The sequence below is a fragment of the Protopterus annectens genome, chromosome 9.part0, assembly GCF_019279795.1.
Source record: "Protopterus annectens isolate FY-2018-M chromosome 9.part0, PAN1.0, whole genome shotgun sequence".
In the NCBI taxonomy this organism is placed as follows: Eukaryota; Metazoa; Chordata; order Ceratodontiformes; family Protopteridae; genus Protopterus; species Protopterus annectens.
Genome location: NC_056743.1, coordinates 1679994024 through 1680019374, shown reverse-complemented (window position 1 = coordinate 1680019374; position 25351 = coordinate 1679994024). Strand labels below are relative to the sequence as shown.

General features: G+C 36.0%; 1 protein-coding gene across 1 annotated transcript in view; it reads left to right on the top strand.

Annotated features, from left to right (window-relative positions):
• Window positions 1-18954, top strand: part of LOC122810748 (olfactory receptor 6N1-like) — a 69654-nt gene extending 50700 nt beyond the window's left edge. Inside the window, exon 3 of the mRNA XM_044082309.1 lies at window positions 17992-18954. Coding sequence (XP_043938244.1) covers window positions 17992-18954 — 963 coding nt within the window. The remainder of the gene's footprint in view (window positions 1-17991) is intronic.
• Window positions 18955-25351: the final 6397 nt, after the last annotated feature.

Genomic DNA, 25351 nt, shown 5'->3' with positions numbered 1-25351 from the left:
AGCAGTTCTAGTAAAGGTAAACTTGCTGTTGAAATAATCCAACATAACGTGTTGTTGAAATGAGCTAACCTGTTCACTGAGATTTTGATTTATAGATCAGAAATGCAGATAATGATGGTGTTCACATGGCATTATATCACCCACTGCAAACTGTTAAAGCTACGGTCATTTCCTGATATTTCTTTTTGAAGTCTTGTACTGCCCTAGAGTACTACAAAATCTGAAACATCTCCATCATTGCTGCTGAGTTCAAGATATGTACCTTCAACTACTGTAAGTGTTGCTTTATTATGCAGCATATTTACTTGCACAAATAGCCTGCTTCTAATCATTCAGAACTGCTAGGTCCTTATTACATACTAGCAAGAGCAGTATTTCAATTTGTACTTATTAATGTCTGCATATTTCTGCCATGGCAGGGCTAGCCACCTGGCAGCTTGAATATTGACTGTAGGGGATTGCCACTGTTGAAGTGACACTCTGACCTCTGGTACAGAAATGAGAAAATGGAGTTGTGGATATAGGGATGGATGAATATCTGCATATTCCTGTATATTTATTTCATTATAAAAGCATGATGAAAACCAGTAAGTTCAAATGAAATTAATTTACATGCCATACAATCATCCTTAATGGGCAGGCATTTGACAGTATCCCATATTCATGGATAACAGAGTGCTTAAAATGTATAAGATACATTCTACAGTGATCGATTGCATTACAGCAACCATGAAATAGTGTCAGACCAGTTTGGAATTAAGCCATGATAAAGGACAAATTATTATTCCAGGAATAAAAATTCAAAGGGGGATATTCCAGGGTGACTGGCTGTCACCGCTGCTATTCTGTCTTGCTCTTAACTCATTAAGCTGTCTAGGTCATGGCTATAATTTGGCTCCTAGAAAACAACAAAGTATAGAGACCTCTCATCTTCTATTTGCAGATAATTTAAAACTGTATAGTTCATCAGATGAGGAACTGAAGGCACAACTAAAAGTGGTTAAAACTTTTTCAGATGATATAAGACTGTCATTTGGTCTTGATAAATGTGCAAAAGCAACCTTTAAAGCAGGAAAGCTGTAGCACCAAGGAAACATCAGTTTGGGACAGGAATGTGATATAAAAGAACTTGAGCAAGAGGGAGTGTATAAATATTTTGGAATTGATGAAGAATCAACAATAAAATATGAACAAATGCAAGTAAATCTCAGTAAAGGAATATTTTGGAAGGCTTAAATTAATAGTAAAAACAACATTGACCACTAGGAACAAAGTTCAAGCTATAAACCAATTTGCTCTGCCTGTCTTAAGTTACAGCTTTGAAGTAATTGATAGGTCCCAAAATGTGTTGGACAGGTTCGACAGGAAAACAAGAAGAATGCTTCATGCTCATCAAATGATTTATAAAAATCAGTGCATACCAAGATTAAATTTCCCACGTTCTGAAGGAGGTATGGTCCTCCTCGAAATTGGTTATATGTATAGATCTGCGATCGTGGAACTGTACACATATCTGTTGGCTTCACAAAACCCAAATGTAGTGAAAGTTCTTAAACATGACGATAAAAAGTCTAAGATGAATTCCCTGCTTAGTTTAGCAGAAGCATAACAGCATCAAGTGGGAATGGAAATCAAACCAGAAGTAGAAAAAAATCAGCAAACAACTGAATGTGCCAAAAACAAACAAAAGAAAGAATATAAGGTGAAGGATCAGATGAGAAAGCAAGAAGTATGGAAAATGCATAAATATAGCTACAAGTATATGAAACTCTTGGAATGACCACATGTTGATCATGACTGAACCAAGGAATGGTTAAGGAAAGGTGAATTTAAAACAACAGAAGAAAGGTTAATATTGATGGCCCAAGATAGTGGACTACGTGCACATTGGTTTCCAAAGTCCATTGAACATGTGATAGAAATGGACAAATGTAGGTTTTGTAAAACCAAACTGGAAATAGTTGCACATCTTGTAGCTGGTTGTGATATACTAATGGCAAAAGGACTGTATACTGAAAGGCATAATAAGGTGGCAAGACTGTTGCACTGACAATTGTGCAAACATTATGTTATTAAAGGGGCTGAAAAACATTGGAAACATGAGCCACAGAGCATCATAGAAAATGATGAAGTTTATATCACATGAGATCACACACTATCAACAGTTCAACAAATAGATGTGAGAAAACAAGATGTAGTGGTTCAAGAAAAGAAGACAAAAGTAGCATGATCATTGAAAGTGCTACACCCAGTGACGACAGTGTCTTACATACAAAGAGACACAAAGTCATAAAATGCAAGGATTTGCAGGCGGAAACAAGGGCAATGTGGAAGAAATATACCTCAACAGTTTTAGTATTAGTAGGACAACAGGTCTTATAAAAAAGAATTTGCAATCATACTTGAATATGTTACCAATACATGTAACTCCATGCAAATTGCAGAAGAAGTCATTACTGGGCACATTGCAGGTATTGCAAAGAGCACTTCTGGGTAACATCAAAGACTGAAAGACTGCTAATTACATGAACTTTAATCATACTTTGAATTATATCTCTGTTAGATATAATGTTACTTTCTTAGAATTAGTGTTCATTCTCTTCACAGGACAATCCCAAATTTTGAACAGTTCTCAAGAATAAACACATGCTAATCTTAAAAACATCAAATATCATGTTATTTTATCAGGTGAAATATTTTATACTTTTGCTCTTAATGTTATGGAAATGTTGAAGTAAAAAAAAAACTTGCCTTGATAAAACAAAAGAAAGTAAAAGAAAGAAAGAAAGAAAGCAAAGAATCATTTCTTTACATTAACCAACAAGTCTAACAATTCAGTAGGACTCATGTAGTATGGGTATTTTAAAAGGTGGTGCCTCTACTATCTGTAAACTAGTTAGCATTGATGTCTTAGGGATAAACAATCATGAAAAGCATTCTGCTGTAGACTTGTGATAGACTTTCCAATCACGTGTCACTGATTTCTTTACAAGCATTCATATGTCACAATACTAAGATCACAGAAAAGAAAAAAAAAATGAGATTAAAAAAAGGACAAGCAGCCTAAATGTATTCTTGCAACACATTTTCTTCTAAAATGGACTCAGGCATCAGATAAATTAGCACAGATACTTTTATTTCATATTTACAAATAAATGTTTGAAAGGCATGGTAATTTTGCTGCTTGTGTGCTGATCTGGCGTTGGCGAGGGAACTGTTACAACTCATATTTTATTAGCTTTAAAACTGAAGCCCCAACAGTGACATCCTTTGGGTTCTTCTAATGGGCTTCATGCATTCCTCTGAAATTAAAGGTTACTGCAGTAATGAATCCTTATTAATAAGTCCCTTTGCTCTTATTTCCTCTGTAAAAGTTGAAACATGAATAAATACTGCTTCCTCTCTCTCTCTCTCTCTCTCTATATATATATATATATATATATCTCATGAATAGACAGAGTGTGAGCTTGAGCTGAAGGTAAGAGTATCTCTTGATGTTAATTCTGCTTATGTAAATTATTCCCTATAAAGATTATTAACAAAATGCTTGTAAATTGCATCTGGATCATCTTTTAAATGTAGCTGTGAAGTGCATGTAAAGATCATCTTTACTGAATTAGATAAGTTTTGTATGCTTTTATAATTATTTTCATAAGTGTTTAACTTCCAGCCTGTGCATCATACATTTGCTGGTGTATGTGTGTGTCATCTTGCTGTCTTCACAGATGTTCACAGTAGTATAATCTGAGACACTAATGTCTGTTCACAGTAGTATATAACCTGAGATACAAAGGTCTGTCATCAGATTCAGAGTAAGAGCCCAAATCCTGTTTTTTTTTTGTAAAAAAATACTTTTATTTAAAAAAAGGGTAAAGAACTAAATACATATGATTAAAATTATTATATCACCATTACTGATAAGAAGAGGTGCTGGCAGCTAAAATAATAACAATAGAAACAAAAAAAGTCTCAGTTATCTCAATCAATAAAAAATATAAAAAAAAACAAACATAATTGTGGCACAGGTTACTAATCAAATTTCATAGTATAATTCACTTACTACTTGTATAGACATCTGTCACTGAGCCGTGATAGTTATTTTTAGATAAATTACAGCTACTCTGAAAAAATAACTCGAGAGCCTGCTAATGATAATGATTACATTTTGTGCTCTGTTATCAAATAATTTTTAGCAGCTAATATTAGGAGTTATGAATGTAAACAGAAAAATAGTGATTAAGAAAATCTGATTGATTTTGTGAAGCTCTGACTGTAAAAGTGGATTATTTCAATTTTTTACGCAAGACTGCCTTGCATAAGAGTGGCTGACTGGTCAGTGCATGGATGTGTCACCTCACAGCAAGACTTTCACCAATTCAGGACTCAGCTGCATTCTGTGTGGTGTCTACATGGCATCTTTGTGTTCTCATGGGTTTTCAATGGGGCTGTTGCTTCCTCCCACATCCCAAAGATTTATATGGTACATGAATCAGTGACTCTAAATTGTCATTACATGTGTACAGTGTACGTGTGATATGGATGAAAAGCCTATCATTCTACCCCAGCTTCTTACTTGCCTAGTAAACTCAGTGGTTGATATCAACTGTTTTGGAGGTCACTACAGGCATGGGATATGACTTGACAGTATAGGATGGATGGATGGATGGATGCATACCTCTCAACTGTACAGATTTTTACAGAATGTCTAGATTTTTACCTCATATTTTTGACCGGTATTTTATAAAATTGTGTTTTTTTTCTAGCAAATCATTGAAGGTTGAAAACAGAAAATAATGACAGACATTTGGAATTTCAGATTTTATACCCTTCAGGAAATACATACTAATGCAATACCTGCCATTCTATTAACTTTCTAAGTTTATAATAGCAGTATTTTAAAAGACATCTTTTGGTCATTTATTCCCACAATATTTATGGCTTTGTCCAGATTTTGTGGTATACGAGGTTGAGAGGTATGTGGAAGGATGAATAGATGAACAGATGACCTTATATAAATTGTTATTCTGTCACAAAAGAAACACCTTTTGGATTGCTGCATAACACACACACACACACACACACACACACACACACACACACACACACACACACACACACACACACACACACAAACAAACGACCAAAAATCGTACTTTGAAGCAGATGCACTTTGTCATATAATACTTTGGGAGATATTCCCAAATTAACAGGTCATTCTGGCTGGTGCATTTGTATGTCCTACCATCACTATTATTCATGTACCTAATTAGTCAAGATTAGAAGTGGGAAAAACAGAGTAACACACTCCAAAGTATCACAAGTAAGGCTAATTTTGTGGCACTCAGAGGTATGATAAGTAACTCCAAATAGCACATCACAGCTATACTTATGGAAGAAACATGCCTGAATGCATTGACCTTCAAGAATATCACTTTTCAGATAACAGATTTACTTAAATGCTTAAGATGCTGTTAACATGAGAAACTGTAGCAATTTAATGAAAATCATTTAACAAGAATGGACCAAAATTGTAAGCATGTCAATTTAAGATAATGCCAGGGAGGATTGCAAGAGCAACATGATAAAAGGGAATAATAATAAAGATATTTCATTCTTCCATATATCACAGATTTATGACATTAGAATGCACTAAGGGACAGTTTCTCTAAGGATTATGACAGTGCCTCTGGGAATGCAAACATCTTAGGTTCATTGAATATCATGGAGTTGTTTTTTCTTTCACCCTAATATTAAAAATCTCATGATCTCTGCACTCAGTCCATATCTGACTCTAGCCATGTTTGTAATATAACAATCATTATATACAAACATGCAGATTAAGTAGACAAAGTGTAAGAAGGTCTACAGTGCAACTACATCAGTGTAAATGAAGCTACTAGAAAATGGATGAGGTTCTCAACATAGATTATCCAATTAGGCTATAGTCATTATTTTGGGAGAAAATAAACTTCCTGATTTTCAATCACATAGCGATCAACATTTCAGTAAATAACTACTGAAGTGGAGTAACCATATCCCAAAATGCATGCCAAAAACATCATTTGCAAGCATAATGGATGTTTTCATTTGTTAATTATGAAGATAGACTAATAAACTTCACCCCTATCCAAAGCTCTCAGATGTATGAGGTTCATTTTTGAAACTAAGCTTGCTACAAATTCTGGGAATATTAAAAGGGCATTTTATGCATATACGGGGAAACTAGCAACAATACATGTTCTACTATCCATATATTTCAAAACAGGGGTATGTATGGTTACTGACCTATTAGAAACTACTAACATTTTATTTAAGGTTTTGATCGCCTGTATGTGGATAATTCTCTGATATAGCCAACTAGTATACATGCAACTAGTTACCCAATTACTCACTCATCTGACAAGGAAGAGGCAATTAAAAGTGTTAAAATGTATACAACAGCTGATCCCTATAATATCCCCATGTTTTTATTAAAACTCGAATCAACAGTTCACGGCCTACCCTTGTTGCTTATTAAGCAGGCAATGCACATAGTTGTTTTGCTCCTAATATCTGAAAAAGAGCAATAGTGACATCAAGCTGTAAGGGTGTTGATAAACTTCATTCAGCTAATTTCCATCAGATTTGTTTAGATAGCATAATGGGAAAAGTTTTCAGTATTAATATTTATTTATTTATTGTCTTTTGTTTACAGAGAAAGTCCATATGGGCACAAATCCCATTTTCAGTGGTGGCCAGTGGAAAAACTTCACATAAAATACATATTTTCAATGAACAGTCTTATTACTTTACAGTCTTTTTCAGTCTTATGTCAACTGCTTAGGGATGTTCTGGGCTCTATAACCTTTAATGTTTTTATGACTTCTCTACCCATATATCCAACTTTCTGGTGTTGCACTAACTTAGCCAGACTTCTCTCCAATGCCCTGGAAAAAGGTCACTTCAAAGGCAGATTGATTATATATTTTTAAATGGACAAATGCACATAGACCTGAATTTAATTTTTCTGATTATGCTATCATTCATGTTGACAATGAGAACTCTGGGTATAAATACCCCATCAATAATGACATAATTTGTATTGTGGTGAGTTATAATAAAGATATGGGTGTCCATATCACAAACATGTTTTGGTTTGGCATCCAGTTTTAAAGTGTGTACAATAAATCTTTCTTTGTTGTTTGAATTATTGTATTTAAAACTTATTATAGAAATGCTGATGCCGCAGTACCACTTTACTTTGCCAAGAATAATCTTCTTCTGGCTTTTCCTGGTTAGGGTTTGCCACAGCAGATCACATGTCCACTCATGATTGACAGTGGAGTTTTACAGTGTTGAGTTGCCAGCCTGGGACCCAACCTTCCACAGAAGGCACACACCCAAACACACTCATACCTAGGGCCAATTTAGAGTATCCAATCCACCTACAGCATGTCTTTGGGATGTGGGAGGAAACTGAAGCACCTGGAGGAAACCCACACAACCACAGGAAGGACATGCAGACTCCACACAGAAGGCACCCCAGCTGAGAATTGAACCAGAGAACCTCTTGCTGTGAGGCGACAATGCTAACCGCTGCACCACCGTGGCCGGCCTATTTTGTCAAGAATATTAATATAGTTAATTGTATCCAAGATACATACACTAGACAAATAAATAATTTAGAAGTCTTAGTTATGAAACATATCTAGGGTGACCAAGGTGGTGCAGCAGTTAGCGTTGTCGCCTCACAGCAAGAGATTCTCTGGTTCGATACTTGGCTGGGGTGCCTTCTGTACAGAGTCTGCATGTCCTCCCTGTGGTCACATGGGTTTGCTCTGGTTTCCTCTCAAAGACATGGTGGACTGGACACTCTATATCACCCCTAGGTGTACATGTGTGTGACTTCTGTGGAAGGTTGGGCACCAGGCTGGCAACTCAACACCATGAAACACTACTGCCAATCATGAGCAGACATATGTTCTGCTGTGATGACCCCTAACTGGGAAAAGCTGGAAGAAGAAGTTATGAAATGTAACTAACAAAGCTGAATTTACATTCTGCTTTTTGAATACATTGGAGGGCTGTATTAACATTTTTATGAATAATCAAAACTCAGGGCGCACTTTCAGACTTATGCGGGTATTCATAGTCTAGGACTACACATTTTCATAATGGTAATCTGTAAAGAGCATCACTACTAAGATATGCAAATCCCAGCCTTGCAAGATGAATACTTAAATGCAATGGTCTATTTATAAACACTCCTTCCTATCCCAAACCATTAATATGCTTAAGGCATACATGATAGGGGCAGCTGATACACAGATAAGGGGCATTACATGTTTGTGTATCAGTAGGATTCATAGGGATGAATTTATATTGAACTCATTTGTATAACAAACATGTAAATGGCCCTGAATTTACACCAGTAAGCAGCAATTTTACCAGTAAGCAGCAATTTTACAAAAGAATATGGAGATGCAAGGGTAAGGGAACAGGATTAATTTGGTGTCAAGGGCATTCTTGTGAATATATGGACAGACTACCTAAGGAATTGTTGGGGAAAATGGTTCAGTTTTATGTCAGGGATGGCTTGCACATTCATGGGCAAATTACTGAATGGGTCATGGGGGAAATGTTTCAGTTTGATGTCAGCAATGTCTTTGTGTGTACATCGGCAGATTACTGAAGGGGTCATTGGGGTAACTGTTTCATTTTGATGTCAGGGATGTGCTTGTGCATACATGGGCAGACTACTGAGGGGTCAGTGGGGAAAAGTTTCATTCTGTATCAGATATGTGCTTGTGCATACATGAGCAGACGACTCAAGGGCTTGGTGGGGGATATGCTTTATTTTAGTGCTTGGGCATACTTGGATATTCTGCAGAAGGTATTAATAGGGAAATGTTTGATTTGGACATACTGCTGAAGAAAACAGTGGAGAGATGCTTCATTTTGATGTTTGTGCATGCTTGCACTTACTGCTGAAGACATCAGTTGGGAAAGTGATTCATTTTGGTGTTGGTGGATACTTGGACATACTGCTGAAGGGATTGGTGGGGGAAGTGTTTTGTACTGGTGCTTGAGCATACTTGGACATACTGCTGAAGTGATGGCTGGGGGCACGTTCATGGATTGCAACTCCAATATGAAAGGTGAAGCACTGCATTTAACTAGTGATGTATGTAAGGCATTATACTATGAATTGCAAGAACACTTCATTAACATATGCTACAAAATTTCTCATTTGCATCTCATTACACTTAATGTATTTCATATTAGCATAAAGGGCCTATATGACATATCTTGCCTTTGGTATGGTCATTCATAAACATCAGAACTACCCCTAATGCTTTTGTCCAAATGGATATGAAAACAGGCCATACGGTATAACAAGCATGCAGTTAATTCTCACAAGAATACTATTTTGTTTTGTATTAATTATGGTAGTAGTAAGTAAGTAATAGAAAAAAAGATCATTCTAAGACAGTACTCTTCCAGACTTCCTAGGGATACGAGATATCCAAGCATCCTGAAAGAATTTAAGATTAAATTACACTAATTCTCTGGCCACTTAACATCCTTAACAGACTATTTTTATAGTAAAAGACTTCATAATGGTTTACTTTGATAGCATGAGTCAGTATGCTACACCAATAGACCTTTGAACTGTTGAATCATACCCAAAACATAGTTAAAAGTATAAGCTTCATTCCTTAAATGGGTATGATTTTCTTTTACAATTTTATCTGTAACAGCATCTTAGGTTCATAGTTAAATACAAGGCTATCAGTCTGCAGACTATTATAACCCTACCCAATAACCACAGGTCAGAATCAAACTCTGTACCTTGTATATGTGAGGTTAACACTTTAACCACCCAAAAATTAAGTCTTACAAGTGGAAGCCTACACAACTGATTTTCTGATGCATCCAAGTTTGCCTGACAGTACTAACCTGTATTCATATTATTCATGCAATGCTGGATTTGAACCACCAATGCATCTAGTTGCATAATCTAGTGAACACAGAATCAAATGCAAGTGCCAATGAAGAAACCTAAATCTTGCTAACTTTGTTCTACAGACATTAGCATGTATTTCATATGAAATCCCTGCAGTATAAAATGGCATTTCAAATGCATATGCAAGTTCATTTAAACAAGGGTTGTTTCAAACTCTTAAAGAAAACAATCAACTACAAATGAAAAGGGAAAATGTATATATCACTTATCATTTATGTTTCATTCTATGTTTCCTCATGGCTTAATTTCTTGAAGTCTTTTGGGTTTCAAATAACATGACAAGAATGGACCCCATTCCTAACTCAAAGCAAGATTAAAGTTTATGAAATTAGTATTGTTTTAGTATTTGATATTAACCAGAAATACTCTTCACAGCACTCACAATGTGCACAGAACTCACTCCTGCAATTTATATGGAGTTACATGTATCAGTAGAATATCTAAATACAACTGCAAATTATTTTTATGAGACCCATTGCTCTTACTACAATTGGAACTGTCTGTGTATCCTTCTTCCTCACTGCCCTCATTTCTGTCTGTAAATCCTTGTTATTTTTTGATTCTGTATCTGTGTGTAATTAAGACACTTAGTCACCGGATGCAGCAGTTTCAATGGTCAATATCACCTTTATCTTCTTTACATGGACTACTTTATCTGGATTTCTGGGATCTGTTTTTTGAACTGTTGGTAATGAGTGATTTCCATGTGATATAAAATTTATCATTCTCTATAATGCTTTATGCCTTATGTTTCCAATGCTTCCCAGCTACTTCAATATTGTAATTGGAACTCTTGCCAAATTTGTATGCCTTTCAGTATACAGGCCCTCTGCCATTAGTGCATCATACCCAGCAGCAAGATGCGCAACTGATTCCAGTTCTGTTTTACAGAACCTGATTTTTCTGTTTCTCCCACATGCTCAATGAACTTTTTAAAGCAATGTACATATAGGCCAGTATCCTAGCCTGCAAATATTAACCTTTCATCTTTTGGTTTAAATTCACCTCTATTTAACTATTCCTGTGTCATGTCCTGATTGCTGTGATTGTTCCAGGTGTTTTCTGTACTTGTGACTGTATTTATGCCTTTTCTACATTTCTTGCCTTCCCATCTGAGCCTGATTTGGTCTATTTCTGGTTTGATTTCCATTCCTTTTTGACACTGATAGCAGGTAATCTTCTTAGACTTGTTCTCCTCATGTTTTAAAACTTTCCCTGTGTTTGGATCTGGTGAAGTCAGCAAATATATGCAGTCCTATGACTGCAGATCTATACATGTAATCAGTTTTGAGAAGTCCCTTACTTCCTTCAAATTGAGGAATATACAATCATGGTATGCACAGATTTTTATATATCAGTTGATAGCCATGAAACATTTTCTTGTTTTCATTTCCAACTAATCCAACACCTTTTGGGGACAGCCAATCACCTGGAAACTACAAGAACAGGAAGAGCAAATTGATTTATAGCATGTACGTTGTTGCTAGATCTCAGGTCTGTTTTCAGTATTAATTTTAGTCTTCTAAAATATTTCTTATTGAATTTTACTTGCATTTGTTCATGTTTTATTGTCAATCCTTCATCATTTCCCAAATATTTACGCAGTCCATCCTGCTCAAGTTCCTTTATACCACATTCTGGTCCTATACTAATATTATCGGGTCTATGTTACGTGATCGAATGCTTAGGTGATTGAACACCTAAACATCGACCACATAATATCAAACCCCACAACAACAAATGCTGCCAAGAAACGGAACTGTTGGCCACCAAAAAAGAAAGAAAGTTAACAGCCAAAGTAAGTGTGGGGGCTTTGCCTCCCACCCCTCTGATGTGGGGGCCTGTGCCCCATCCCCCAAACTAAATATACCAACTCCGAGATTGCTCTACAGTGGAGAAAATGGCAAAACACAGCAAATTGTCAAGGGAAATCTTTCCCTGCGTTAATTTGGCCATTCGCTGTTTTTTGCCATCGATATTATGTGGTCGATGTTTAGGTGTTTGCTCACCTAAGCATTCGACCATGTAATATAGACCCATATTATCTTGGTGCTGCAGCCATCCTGCTTTAAATGTTGCTTTTGCACATTTATCAAGACCAAATGTCATTCTTTTATCTTCTGAGGAAGTTTTGACCCACTTGCAATTATGCTTTCAGCTCCTCATCTGATGAAATACACAGTTTTATATCATCCACAAAAAATGAGAAGTCCTTGCACTTTGTTGTTTTCTGGAAGCCAGATTGTAACATGACCTAATCTGTTAAGTAGACAGCTTAATGGGTTAAGGGCAAGACAAAAGAGGAGCAGTGGCAAAAAGTCACCCTGAAATATTCTCCTTTGAATTTTTGGACTTTGGCTAGGGAAAACATTTGCATATCATAGGCTTTGAAATGATTTGACAACTCTAAGTTACACCACCCTACACCTGGACATTCTTGATTAAAAAGTAGCCTGTAAGCCATTCTAAAAAGCATTTGGAAAGACATGGCCACATATTTAACCAATTTAGATTTTGTTAAATGTCAGAGTTATATCACCTTGAAAAGTATCTGTAACAACATATACAACAAAACTGCAGCATTGCTGAAGCCTCTGGATGGAGCAGAGCCATAATCCATTCAAAATCCCTGATGTGTGTAACATGGGTAACAGAAAAATATTGGTTATCTCCATCCTATTATGCATAGCCATAAAGGACCTTACATAACACACATCCTTATGGAGAAAGCAAATTTATGATGTCAGTGGTTACCACAAGCAGCTTGGATTGAAAAATCTCTCATAGTAGTATTTGACCTGAAGGTAGAATATTGAGTGTTATGCTTTCAGGAAATATTATGAAATAATTACAGATTAGCACTTAATTTTATTAACTGTGAGCTGTAATTCAGAACTAGCTAACAACATTGTGAAGGGATGAAACTATGTTGCAGACTTAATTGGCCAGCAGCTAATGATATAGGATGCAGAAGTGTAGAATTATCCAGGTGTTTAATGTCATAATGTCACCATTGTTCCTCATGTCATTAACCAAAATATGGAAGAGCAGTGGATTAGCAATGAGTCAAGTGGGACCTCAATGCAAACTGGGATTAGGAGGTGGTATTTTGATTAGATCTGATAGAGTACTTCCTCCATTCTGTACATCTATCGGTTTATGACTTCTGAGAGCTTAGTTCTACACAGGTGACAGGTAAGTTGATGACAACTCACAGTATCAATGTCCTTCAGTAAGTCCAAATGCATTAGACTGATAACATTACCATGACTGTTTTCATCACTGCTAATAGAACAATGTCACTACAAATGCCAGAATGTGAACATACTAAGACTTACTATAAGATATTGGAAATGAACATATTTTTCATTATTTTTGAAAAGAAGTAAAAAGTGGTAAAGCTACAAGCTTTGATAAATACAGCAGATGGCCCACACTTGTGTACTAGTGGAAGACTTCACTTTTCTGGAGTTCAGAAAAATGATTTTCTAGGATACATTGACTGGAGTTTAACACAAACTAGAATAGATTCCTTCCATATATTCTCACTTTTGAGCACATATCCTAGACCCTCCTCCTATCTACTATTCTTTAGCTCTACTCTCGGCTATTCCTTCATCTACTTCTCCTGTTAGCCACCTTCATCTTTATTACAATCTATGCTGCACTCTTTAGTAGTCCCTAACTTTTTCTAATTTTATTCTTTTCTATAATCCAAATAACTCTTTAATTATTTATAAATATACACATAACTTAACCATCTTTCTAGAAAGTCAGCTTATACCTTATTATTTTTCCCCAGAACATTTGCCTCTTTTTCATAGTGCAATCACTTTTTTTTCACAGATTCTTGGTTTAACAGCTCAGTTTTTATACATACTTGTTCTTAAAATTTCTACTCAGAGTAAATGTTTATGAAGTTGTTTTTTTTTTCAAATTGTCTTTTTATCTAATGCTTTATGAAATATTATATCATGTGTAATTCTATCATATTGATGTGTGATATTTTTGCTTTTTGTACATCTCTCTGTATTTTAATCAACTTGTAATAACTTTATATAACTGTAAAATGTTTTTGCCCAGATTTCTGCTGAAAATGGGTATTTTGACTCATTTGGACTTTACCAGTAAACAAATGTCAAATAAATAAATTAATAAATATTTTTCACTAAAATTCCTATTCTGCCACAAGGACTAAGGCAGTAGTGACAACAACAACAGAAAGGTGACATTCGTCATACATAAGTTCAGAGACAGAAATCCCACCTATGTCAGTGTCACAGTCAGATTCCTAAATGAGACTGTTGGATTCATAAAAAAACAGAAAAGAGAGAATGAAGTCAGAGCATTTTGGCAAAATAATGCCTTATAAGTCAAAGCAAATGATAACTAAGTGTAAAATGGACTGCATGCCATATGTTTGTTTACTTATAAATGAGGTTTGGCAACACACCAAGTTGTCCTGGAACATCTTCAAGGGGGTTTGGAGTTATATATTAGTGGGAGTTAGTTGGGTTGGGGAGGTGAAAGGGTTAAATGGAGGGAGAAATGATTGGGAGGAAATGAGATAAGGGTGGGGAGGGACTTAAGGGGTCTAGACAAGTATAGCTGGGTAAATAGTCACATTTTGGTGTGAACTTGCTACCCAACCACCCTCCCTTTTTTGTTGGGTTGGTGGGGATTGGGATTATTTTATCAGTTGGGGTAGGTGGAGAAGAGGGACAGGCTTGCCCTCTTCTATTCCCCCTCTGGTGTCTGGGTTCATTTCAAGGATTTGGGGAATGGAAAATGAGCAGCTGGAGGAAGTTTGCAATAAGCAAGCTGAGGTAAGGATGCTGCGGATTTGGTGGAAGGTAATTCAATGAATGGTGTATGAAGTGAGATGGGACGCTGCTTCATAAGTAAAGCAAGTGAGTACAGGTATGGATGCTGCTTACTGGGTAAATGGAATATGAAGTGAGTCTGGACTCTGCTTCATAAGTAAAGTAAGCAAGCAAAGGTATGGACGCTGCTTACTGGGACAGGGTGGGTAGGTGCACTGCCCTGGTTAACATTACAAGGATGTTTATGCTGTGTTTAGAACCAACTATATTGTGTTTAGTTGTAATTAATAATTTTGGTGATCAAAGCTATGGTATAGAAGTTTAATAAAGGTTGTCAAATGTCATTCGGTGTGATGTGTTTATTGAAGGGGACCAGGACAACCTGTTTCTTATTTGTGATTGTTAACAATGATTACACATATATGCATTTGTGCTAAATGGATATAGTATCTTCAAAGTATTTCTTTCTTAATTTACAGAAGTTCATTGATGATATTGCATTGTTCTGTAGACCCATGAGTGTTTTAATTATGGTGATTTTGTTTTAAGAAAAAAACAGTTATTCTCACTTTAATACTGTTGCGCAACTTAGAAAAAGACCTATCACTATCAAATACAAAAATACTGTAACATTCTTTCTCGAGGAGACTCAGTTGTGCTAGTGTGTGTGTGTGTGTGTGTGTGTGTGTGTGTGTGTGTGTGTGTGTGTGTGTGCTTGCATGAGTAGAAAGAGAGACACAGCTATTTATTATTATACAATTGAACATATAAGTTCCATAAAACGAGCACACTGATTGGCCAATCAAACCAGTATGTCTGTTGTTAATCCAACATATACCAACAGGAAAAAGTCTGGCCACTAAAGTATCATTGAGCAGCTGAACTTTCCTGTTCACATATGCAACGTATAAAATCTTATTAAAACCACAAACACCATGAAACAACAATAAAGCACTACCATACCTCTCAACCTCTAAGGGGAAGAAATCTTTACAAATCCTGACATAACTGACAGACAAACCCTCAAAAAATACAGACACATTTTAAATATTGCACTTATAAATTTACAACTTGCTTGAGTAACCATATCTGTGTTAGCACATATTTCCTAAACAATATGAAGTCTGAAACTGAAATGTGTTCCATTATTTAGTGACTCTAATCCTTAGATTACCCACTGAATCTTCAGCAAAACACAAATTTTATGAATAAAAGACCAAAAATATCCAGCAAAAATCTAGACATTCTGCAAAAACCTGGGCAGTTGACAGTTATGAGCACTACTTGAGCTGTTGCAATTGAGTGAAGGATACTAAAGTACTTTCCTTGCTTAAGCACTGTACATATACTGTGCATTTGCAGAAAAGTATAAATACCAAAATTTATATTAAATAGTGTACATTTAACTTAAGTGTGCAACTATTAGAAAAAAACATGACTACAGAGATGGCAGTACACTCCCCTTTTCACTATTTGCATGCACATACACTTTATTCTTAACACAAAAAAAGTTACATCCCCAATAAACACTTAAAATAACTACAACAACCCATGCATTTTACTAACCAATATCTAATTAAACTAAAATAAAAATAAAATAAACAATAAACTTGAACTAAAAGTCTGGGACTATTTTCTCTCAGAAAAAGTGGAAGAATACAACGTAAAACAAACAGAAACCTAAGCAGCAACAGCACAAACACAAGACAGCACAAAACTAACACCATTGTATAATAGCAATAACCCATGTATAGGTGTGGGTAATGCTGGATTTATTCATGGTTGGCTTAGTTTAGTTACTTGGGCTTCGCTTTAAATAGTCTTTACTGCTATAAAATTATTTAAAGCATATAATATAATAAAATAAGTTAAACAATGAATAAATTATTTGTGAAATACATTATGGTGACATGATTACAAATCATAGCTCCAAAGAATAATTGAATTTTCAAAATAAGTTAGAATAATAATTGTAATTCCTTCAGTGGGGTAAATTACTAGAAATGTAGGAATGGACGTGGAACAAAAGTTGTTTAAATTATTACTGTGAAAGGAATCAATATCATACTACATTGCATTTTGCTGATCACCTCATGCCATTTTCATCCCATGCCATATTCTAGTGGGTTGGGATATGCCATTAGATGTTATGCTATTTCATATTTTGCTCTGTAGTGTTAGAGTGCCTATGCCATATCATCCAATAACACTATATGCTGAGCTGAACTGTGAGCTGTCCCAATGCATGTGATGATATGATATGCTTTGCTTTACAGTATCAAGACATCTTATGCAATATTACATTACATAGTACCATGACATACCTTGTAATGTATGCCATGCTGTACCCTGCCTTGTGATAGTAATTCAGGTATTGTAGTCTACACTGTCCCATGCCATATCAAATCATATTTTATCATGTTTTGTTAAGCCGTACAATATAATGCTATTCTATACCATGATATATTGTGTTAGGCTGCCCCATGCCACATCACCCCATGCTGTCATATTGCATGTACAATGCTATGTAATATGACAACCAGAGATGTTGTTATATTACATGTACAATGCCATGTTAATCTATGCTATACCATCACATGCCAAGGTATCCTTTGACATGTTATTTTTTTTCTACTACATAATGCTTTCTGATTTCATGCTATGTTATACTATAATATGCTATGCCAGTCCATCATGTGATATACCATTCCATAGTATAACATCCTATGTTGAGAATATTGCAAGTGATACTATGCCCTACTAGGTTATGTTATACCAAAACATTTAAAGTCATTATATGCAATGCTATACTGAAAGAAATCATGCCTGTAGGATTATGTTTTTTCATGCCATGCTGTGCTATATGGTACCATCCAATGCCATACAATGACATATTATGTGACTACAAGGACACATTTTGTTAAAACATGAGAAACTAAACATGCCATAGACAATCATCATGGTCTTAGATGAAGCCAAAATCCCTATTACCCTCAGTCACAAATGAGATTATAATATTTGTATGTTTGCTACATATATAAAGAAAGTGAAAAGTAAAACCAGGGAATAAGAAAAAACTCTGAACTGTTTTTATAGTTATCAGTGACAAGCATATGCTAAAGAAGATGCATTTTTAATTAAATCTGTCTGCTCTAATTGCAGGTACGCAATCCAGCTGTCACTATGGAAGAATGGAATCATAACATCAGTTCATTCACACATTTTGTTATTGCAGGCATACCTGAAATCCAAGATATAAAATCACGGATTATTCTTTTTGTGCTTTTTCTAGTGATATATACCATTACAGTAATAGAAAACCTTATTTTTATTATTGTAATAAAATCTGACCATGGTCTGCATTCCCCAATGTACCTGTTCATTTGTAACTTGGCAATCCTGGATCTTCTTATTCCTTCTGTTACTGTTCCAGAGATGCTCTACTATTTGATAACAGAGGATAGGTCAATTGCTTTTGGTCCATGCATTACACAGATGGCATTCTATCTCACCTTTTTAGTAACAGAGGCTGTCACGTTGGTGGTTATGGCTTATGATCGTTACCAGGCCATATGTAATCCACTACATTATCCAACTGTCATGACCACTAAGCATGCATTTATGTTATCTGCTCTTTGCTGGATGGTAGGTTGTGTGAGAACAATTCCTTACATATATTTTGTACTCAATGCACCGTTCTGTGGACCAAACAGAATTGAATATTTTTGTTGTGATTATGTGTCCATCATGCTTTTGGCTTGTGCTGATGTCTCAGTAGAAAGTACATATGATAAAATTGTGTCTTTAATGCTAATTACTGTTCAGCTGTTTCTTATTTTGTTTTCTTACAGAAAGATTACTGTTGAGGTATCTAAAATTAGTTCATCTGAGGGTCAGAGAAAAGCCTTCTCCACTTGTGCCAGCCATCTTCTTGTCATAAGTGTCTTCTATCTTGCTGTAGTATTTGTGTTAATCTCATATTCAGTACCAGGTTTTTCAGAACAAGTACGTACCCTGGCTGCTTTAGTCCAGAATGTACTTCCTCCTCTGGCCAATCCAGTCATTTACTGTATAAAAACAAAAGAAATCAGGACCAGTATCACAAAGCTGATTAAAAAATATTAGGAGCACTGTGTATTAAAATAGTGTTCACTTAGATTTATTTATCATTTCAAGTCAGCTGGATAACTTCTGTTAAGGGTTAGTAATGGAGCAAATGTGTCAGAGTTGACTGCAGATGTTGAAAACTACACAGAGAAACTAATGCATATCAAATGTGTATCACATATATCTGTTTTTGGACATCTACAATAATCCACATAAACTGCTTATCTTTGCCACATAGTTTTTGAAGATGTTTGCTTAACACATCACATCAGGGCTATATGCAATATTTCTGAAATCTTTCTTAGTAATATCAAATAATGAAGAATAATATACAAGTTAAATCAGAGTAGAAGCATTTGGAGACGTTATTTCTCCACTTGTGTCTTCATTACTTTCAGGAAGTCAAACAACTCACCATCTCTGGAACAGAGTCTACGATCATGTTTTTTTTTGTACTATAATTGGGATATGTTGTATACAGAATTAACAATCTGCACTCAACTGAAAATGAAATCCAATGACCTTAACTCAGTTGAAACAAACCCTATCTGCTGAGTCATTCAGATGGAAAATAATTAAAAATAAGGGTTATTACAGGGGGCAAGAAGCCTGCACCCACACACCCTTATTACTTTAAATATTTCATCCATAAGATCTCACAGCTGTGGGGAACTGGCATATTCCCTTGCACCCCTGTCTGTGATCTCGGGGAAAACGTAAGCACCATACCTTAGCAGTGTAAGAGAAAATAACTTGCTGATTCACTTACATTTCAGACCTCAGATAAACTGAAAGATGTTGGCCAGCTGAATATATGGTTATTTGAAGTAATTTGCTATCCCTGTTTCTTACACTATAGAAGAGGCATAGAAATGTTTACTGAACGATTAAGGCTTCTGTGGATACTTTCAACTAAAAATATGCAATAAATCATTAGAAAGGAATTTATGAGTGACAGACTGATGCTGCTTTGCAAGAGTCTGAGCTTGTAGGGGGAAAACATTAAGAATTTCACTAGCATGGAATACAACCTCTTAATCCTGTGCAGTAGTGAAGAGCAATGCTGTCCAGCTTGACACATTCTCATGTGTCTTGTTTGTGTGTGTTGTGTGTGTGTGTGTGTGTGTGTGTGTGTGTGTGTGTGTGTGTGTGTGTGTGTGTGTGTGTGTGTGTGTGTGTGTGTGTGTGTGTCTGTGTGTGTGTGTGTGTGTGTGTGTGTGCTGGTGTATTGGTCTATCCATGTATGTTTGTATATATGTATGTTCACATATGTACATAAAAAGGGTTCCTATCACATAGTCGAACATTTACAAGTTCAAACCAAATATGGTAGAGACCATACGTTCGAATTTGTAAACGTTTCAGTGTTTGAATGGAAATCTCCATAAGCAGAGGGTTCCATTCACTTCAATGTGGTGTGATCTTGGAGTTGGTATATTGAAGTAGCAGGAGGTGTGGGGGGGTGAAGGCGGCTTGCCCCCCCCCACTTACAACAAGTTATTATTTTGTACATTCTGTATTTTTGTTTTTTTGGATAGTCGAAGTTCTGCAACTTCGAACTTAATGGCATGATCATTAGGTGTTCAGATTTACAGAACTTTGACTATCTAATATAGACCCACATAAAAAATACAATTAAATGAGAAATGCCACTACTGATCCTAAGTAGAACTATTCTATTCTCAATGCCTCCAAGGCTAATTCCAGTTTTAAAAAATCTGATGTCACTGGTATAGTGATAAACTTTGAAACTATACAGTGGTGTAGCACAACAATGTTACTTCAGACCACTTTTTACAGACTGGGAAGGGTCAGAAATCAAAGTGAGAGAGAAAGAGGGAAAGGATACATAAAGATTTGAGCTTAATGGAGGTGGTTGTCATGTTTCAATGTAAGAATAAACATAAAGCAGGTGGTGCTGATTGTTTCACAATTAGTTATTACAGGTTGGTCGGAATGCAGGCAGTGGAGTACCTGGAACATTTGTTTAATAAAACAGAGGAGGAAGACAAGATTCCTGAATTAATGTGACAGGCAGAGAAGATGACGTTATATAAAGGTATGGGGTAAAGGCAGACCTGCCCAGTTACAGACCAATTTCTTTATGAACTGCAATGTGAAAATTATGGCTAGCATACAGTCAGCTATGTTAACTACACTACTGCTTAAGTTAACGGAGGGGTCACAAAACATTCTTTTTTAAATATGGGCCATTTACAGATGATCATAGACTTGGTAAACTTTATGAATTTGTATGACAGAGAACAGAAAAAAGGGGCAGAGGTCCTAGTCAGAGATGTTCAGAAGGCTTTCGAGTTAGTAAGTTTGAACTTTATGATGAAGATCCCGAAGCTGGTGTGGAGAATGAAAGGCTATGTGTATATTATTAGAATTCTATATAATAAGCTGAATATTCAAATTAATGCCAATATTGTTTTCCAGGTATGGTGATGTTGGGCAGGGGAATATGAGGCAAAAAGATCAGAATAAACTTTTTTATGGATTATTGCATGTTACATTGCAGGATGTAGAAGAGATGCTACCTCAGGAACCGAAGACTTAAAAAAGAATCAGGCTTGATATATCATCCTAATAAAATGTCAGTTTCATGGATCGGGTAGGGGACAAGAACTGGGAGGAAATAAACATCACACTAAAGGGAATGTTGAGCAAACTGGTCAAAAGGGTACACACTCAGGGAGGGAGAAGAGAATTGGTAAAAGTGATGGTGATGCTGTTCATAGTTTATATATTCAGGCATTAATAGATTACACCAATGCCAGCAAGCCTTATAGGCTTTTAGGAAATAAGAAAGGTGTGTGGCACTTATGCATGGAGAGAAAGAGGAGGTAGAATAGGTAGGGAAAGAGTGCCGGTATTCCAAGGATTAATAAGTATGTGTAATGGCAGATGTTACACAAAGACTGAGCTCTATGGAGAATGATTGGGTTAGACAGAAGGACTGGGGGATATTGATATGTTGGGGCAATGAAATACTTTTGGAGAGAAACAGAATGTTATAAAAGTGAAAATAATGATGTTTATGGAAAAGGGGTTGAAACTGAAAGGATCAAAACGGAGTAGAAATTAGGAAAAGTTGAATGGCAGACAACAACAAGTAGCATATTTAAGTTCAGGAAGAACTGTATAAAGAAAAGTGCTAGAGAATAATTAGAAATGTGTAGAAACATGGGAGATGGTAAAGCTTTTAAAAGTATCAGGCCAGAGAAAGGCCTTCTTATGAGGTTGATACATTAGTGGTGCAGAACTGCAAAAGCATTATGAGAGGAGAATTAATGGGAAAGGTAATTATTTTCATAGGTGTTGCAGAACTAGAGAAAAAGAATTATACATAATCCGTATGTGGTGAAGCTGTGACTTGTTGTCGAAAAAAATGGCAGTTAATGAAATCAATATAGAGCAAACTTTATAACAAAGAGATTAAAGGAGGAGGACGCCCTATTTATTTGGAATAGATGTAGGACAGGGGTAAAGGGAGAGAGAATAAAGGAGGGAGATGCTAGTAATGGCAGGTTGGTTAAGAAAAGAAACTGCAAAGGGAGGGAAAATTGATGATATCAGGAATGCTAAGGCAAAAAGTATAGGACAGTATATATGTCAGTTAACAGTAGGCAATGGCAAAATGAGTTGATTATAAAGATTAAAGGAGAAATGGTATTTAACTTTTTTAGTGACTTAAAAAAGAGAGTATGGGGAAATAGAAGGACAAAACAGGAAAGGGATTTAATATTAGAAATGGGCAAGGAAAGGTTTGTAGAAGGCATGAAAAAAGATTAGTTATACAAAATGATGTCATCGTTATATTAGGTGTGATATAATAGAAGTGGGTGATGTAATATATCACCAATAATACAAAAAGCTTTGCTTTGTTTATTTTGTATTGATGAGTATTACCAAATGTTATAACATGGATGGGTCATGCTAGCTCTAACTATTTTGGAATTTATGAGGGAGAAGAAGCATAGTTAGATACTCTATGCCCTGAACACCTGCACCTTATGTTATGATGTGGGGGGGGGGGGTTGACAGCACCAGCAGCTGCTTGGCACAATACTGAGAACAACTAGCTCTGAGTGAACTCCTAGTAAAAATGTCAGGAAGGCAAAAGCAGCCAGACTCAGTGAAAAGAAAGCCCAGTCCTTATTAAAACTAAGGGGTTGGTGCAGAAATTTCAGAGGAATATAAAATCTGGTTTTGACTAGAAGGCACAGAAAAAATATGTGCATTACAGGGGAAAAAAACATTGTTAAGTTACTGAAAGAAGATTCTACAGGAAGTGGTTGAGAAAAAGCATTTGTGTTTTATCAGAAATGCCATATATTTAAATTAGAGAATGATATCGCTAAAGAGACTAAGAGTGATTACTAACGAATTGTATGGAAAGTTGTCAAAACATTCCAGTGATTCAAGTAAATCAATTAAACAGAGGTGCCCCAGACCTGGGAGTTTATCACTTGGCCTAAAATAGGTCCAAAGGAACAACACAAAATGCTAGGGTGCACTCGCAAAGTAAGCACCCCTACAGGCTTACTAGAAATGTTATTAAGTCTCAGGATCTCAGAGGAGCAAGAGTGTCAAAGGAACTAGAAGATTTCATGAGGAACATCACCAATGTGGTAAAAGGCTTCCTTGCTAGGGGATACTCCAACAGACTGCTTAAGGATATTTTAACACCCATTATCCTAAAAAAGTCTAAAGGTGAACTAAGGACATTTCCCACATTCAGAAACCCATGTGTGACCGCCCTAGGATTGAACAATGACAGATGGGATTGTAACATGATATTAAAGTACTCATTGGATTAAGAAGAAGTCATCAAAGTCATCCTAGACAATTGGTCCATCATCAGGGACAACAGGACTATTGGGCATATTTTCCCCCACAGACCAAACTTCACCTCCAGGAGAGGTAAGAACATGAGGGATTTTTTAGAGAAAACTGAGCCAATGACCACTAAATTAGCAGGAACATTCCCCTGCAGTAACCCTCCCTGTGCCTACTCTGGCTACATGAGACAAAAAGCAGTTTTTACTGTCCCAACAACCACATTGAATTCCCCTCATGTTAGGGGAGACTGCAACACCATAGGTGGGGCATATAGGGCACAGTGCACCAGATGCAAAGCTTTTTATGTAGGAAAAACAGTCAACAAACTAAAATCAAGAGTGGCTAAACACCTGCATGATGTAAGACACCTCAACCTTTCAAACCCACTTGCTCTGCATGCAAAGCACAATGCAGGGCACAAGGTCTTCAAATTACACATCTTTGACCATATTCCTAAAAACCTGTTGGATGGTAACCACAATGATTTACTGGAAAAAAAGGAATTAATATGGCAGATTCATTTAATGACCTGGAAAAAACAGAACCGAATACCAAAGAGTCCATCGTCCCAATCCTTAACATCAGAAAACTTGACCTCTATTAATATCACTAAGGATTAAGATCATTTTTCACATTAGCTTTCCGCAGCACTGGCTCAGCTTATAGATTGTGACTATAAGGTTTTCCATTGCCTTTCCTTAAGTTTTGGAGTACTAGATGTTATTTTTTCTAGTATCTCCATTATAGCTCTTGTTTAAATTCTAGAATACTAGATTCTATCATTTTATCTCCACGGGTTCCTATCAGATAGTCAAACTTCTGCAAGTTCGATCCTCATATGGTCGAGTTTGAATTTGCAGAAGTTCAAGCGTTTCAATGGAAATCTCCATACGGGGGGGGGGGTGTTCCATTTTGTTCAATGTGGTGCAATCTCAGAGTCGGTATATTTAAGTAGCAGGTGGTGAGGGGGGTGCAGGGTTGCTTGCCCCTTGCTTACAGCAGTTTATTTTGTTTTGCTTTTTTTTTGTTTTATATCCATAGTCAACGTTTTTTAACTTCAAACAGGATAGTTCGAACTTTCCGTGTTCCAAGTTATTAAACTTCGACTATGTGATATAGACCCTTTCTCCACTGTACCTTGCTCCCAGTTTCACTTTTTTTCTGGTAGGTTTTCTCATTTAATTCGTTTATTTACTTGCGTTTTATCTGTAGTTTTTATTTGTAATTTGTTTGAAGTGATATGAGGTTTTTCGTATTTAGCAGTTCAGTCTTTTCAGTTTTGATTATTATTTTGATTATTACCTTGAATCTCTACAATTATGAGGGTTTTTTTATTAAAAACCTATTAGAGACTAATTGAAAGTTCCCATTAGAGTATGATTGCATCCCTAAAGAAGAAATTTGAAAGTGCCACAGATGTTTAGTGTATTTAACTTACTTAGGCAGCCATCTGACACTCTTTAACATGTGAATTAAATTACTTTGGTTTGTGGACACTCCTGTTTTACACATTGCATTTTACTCATTGCATTTTAGTGACCGAACGTTCTAAAGTTATTTAAACTAT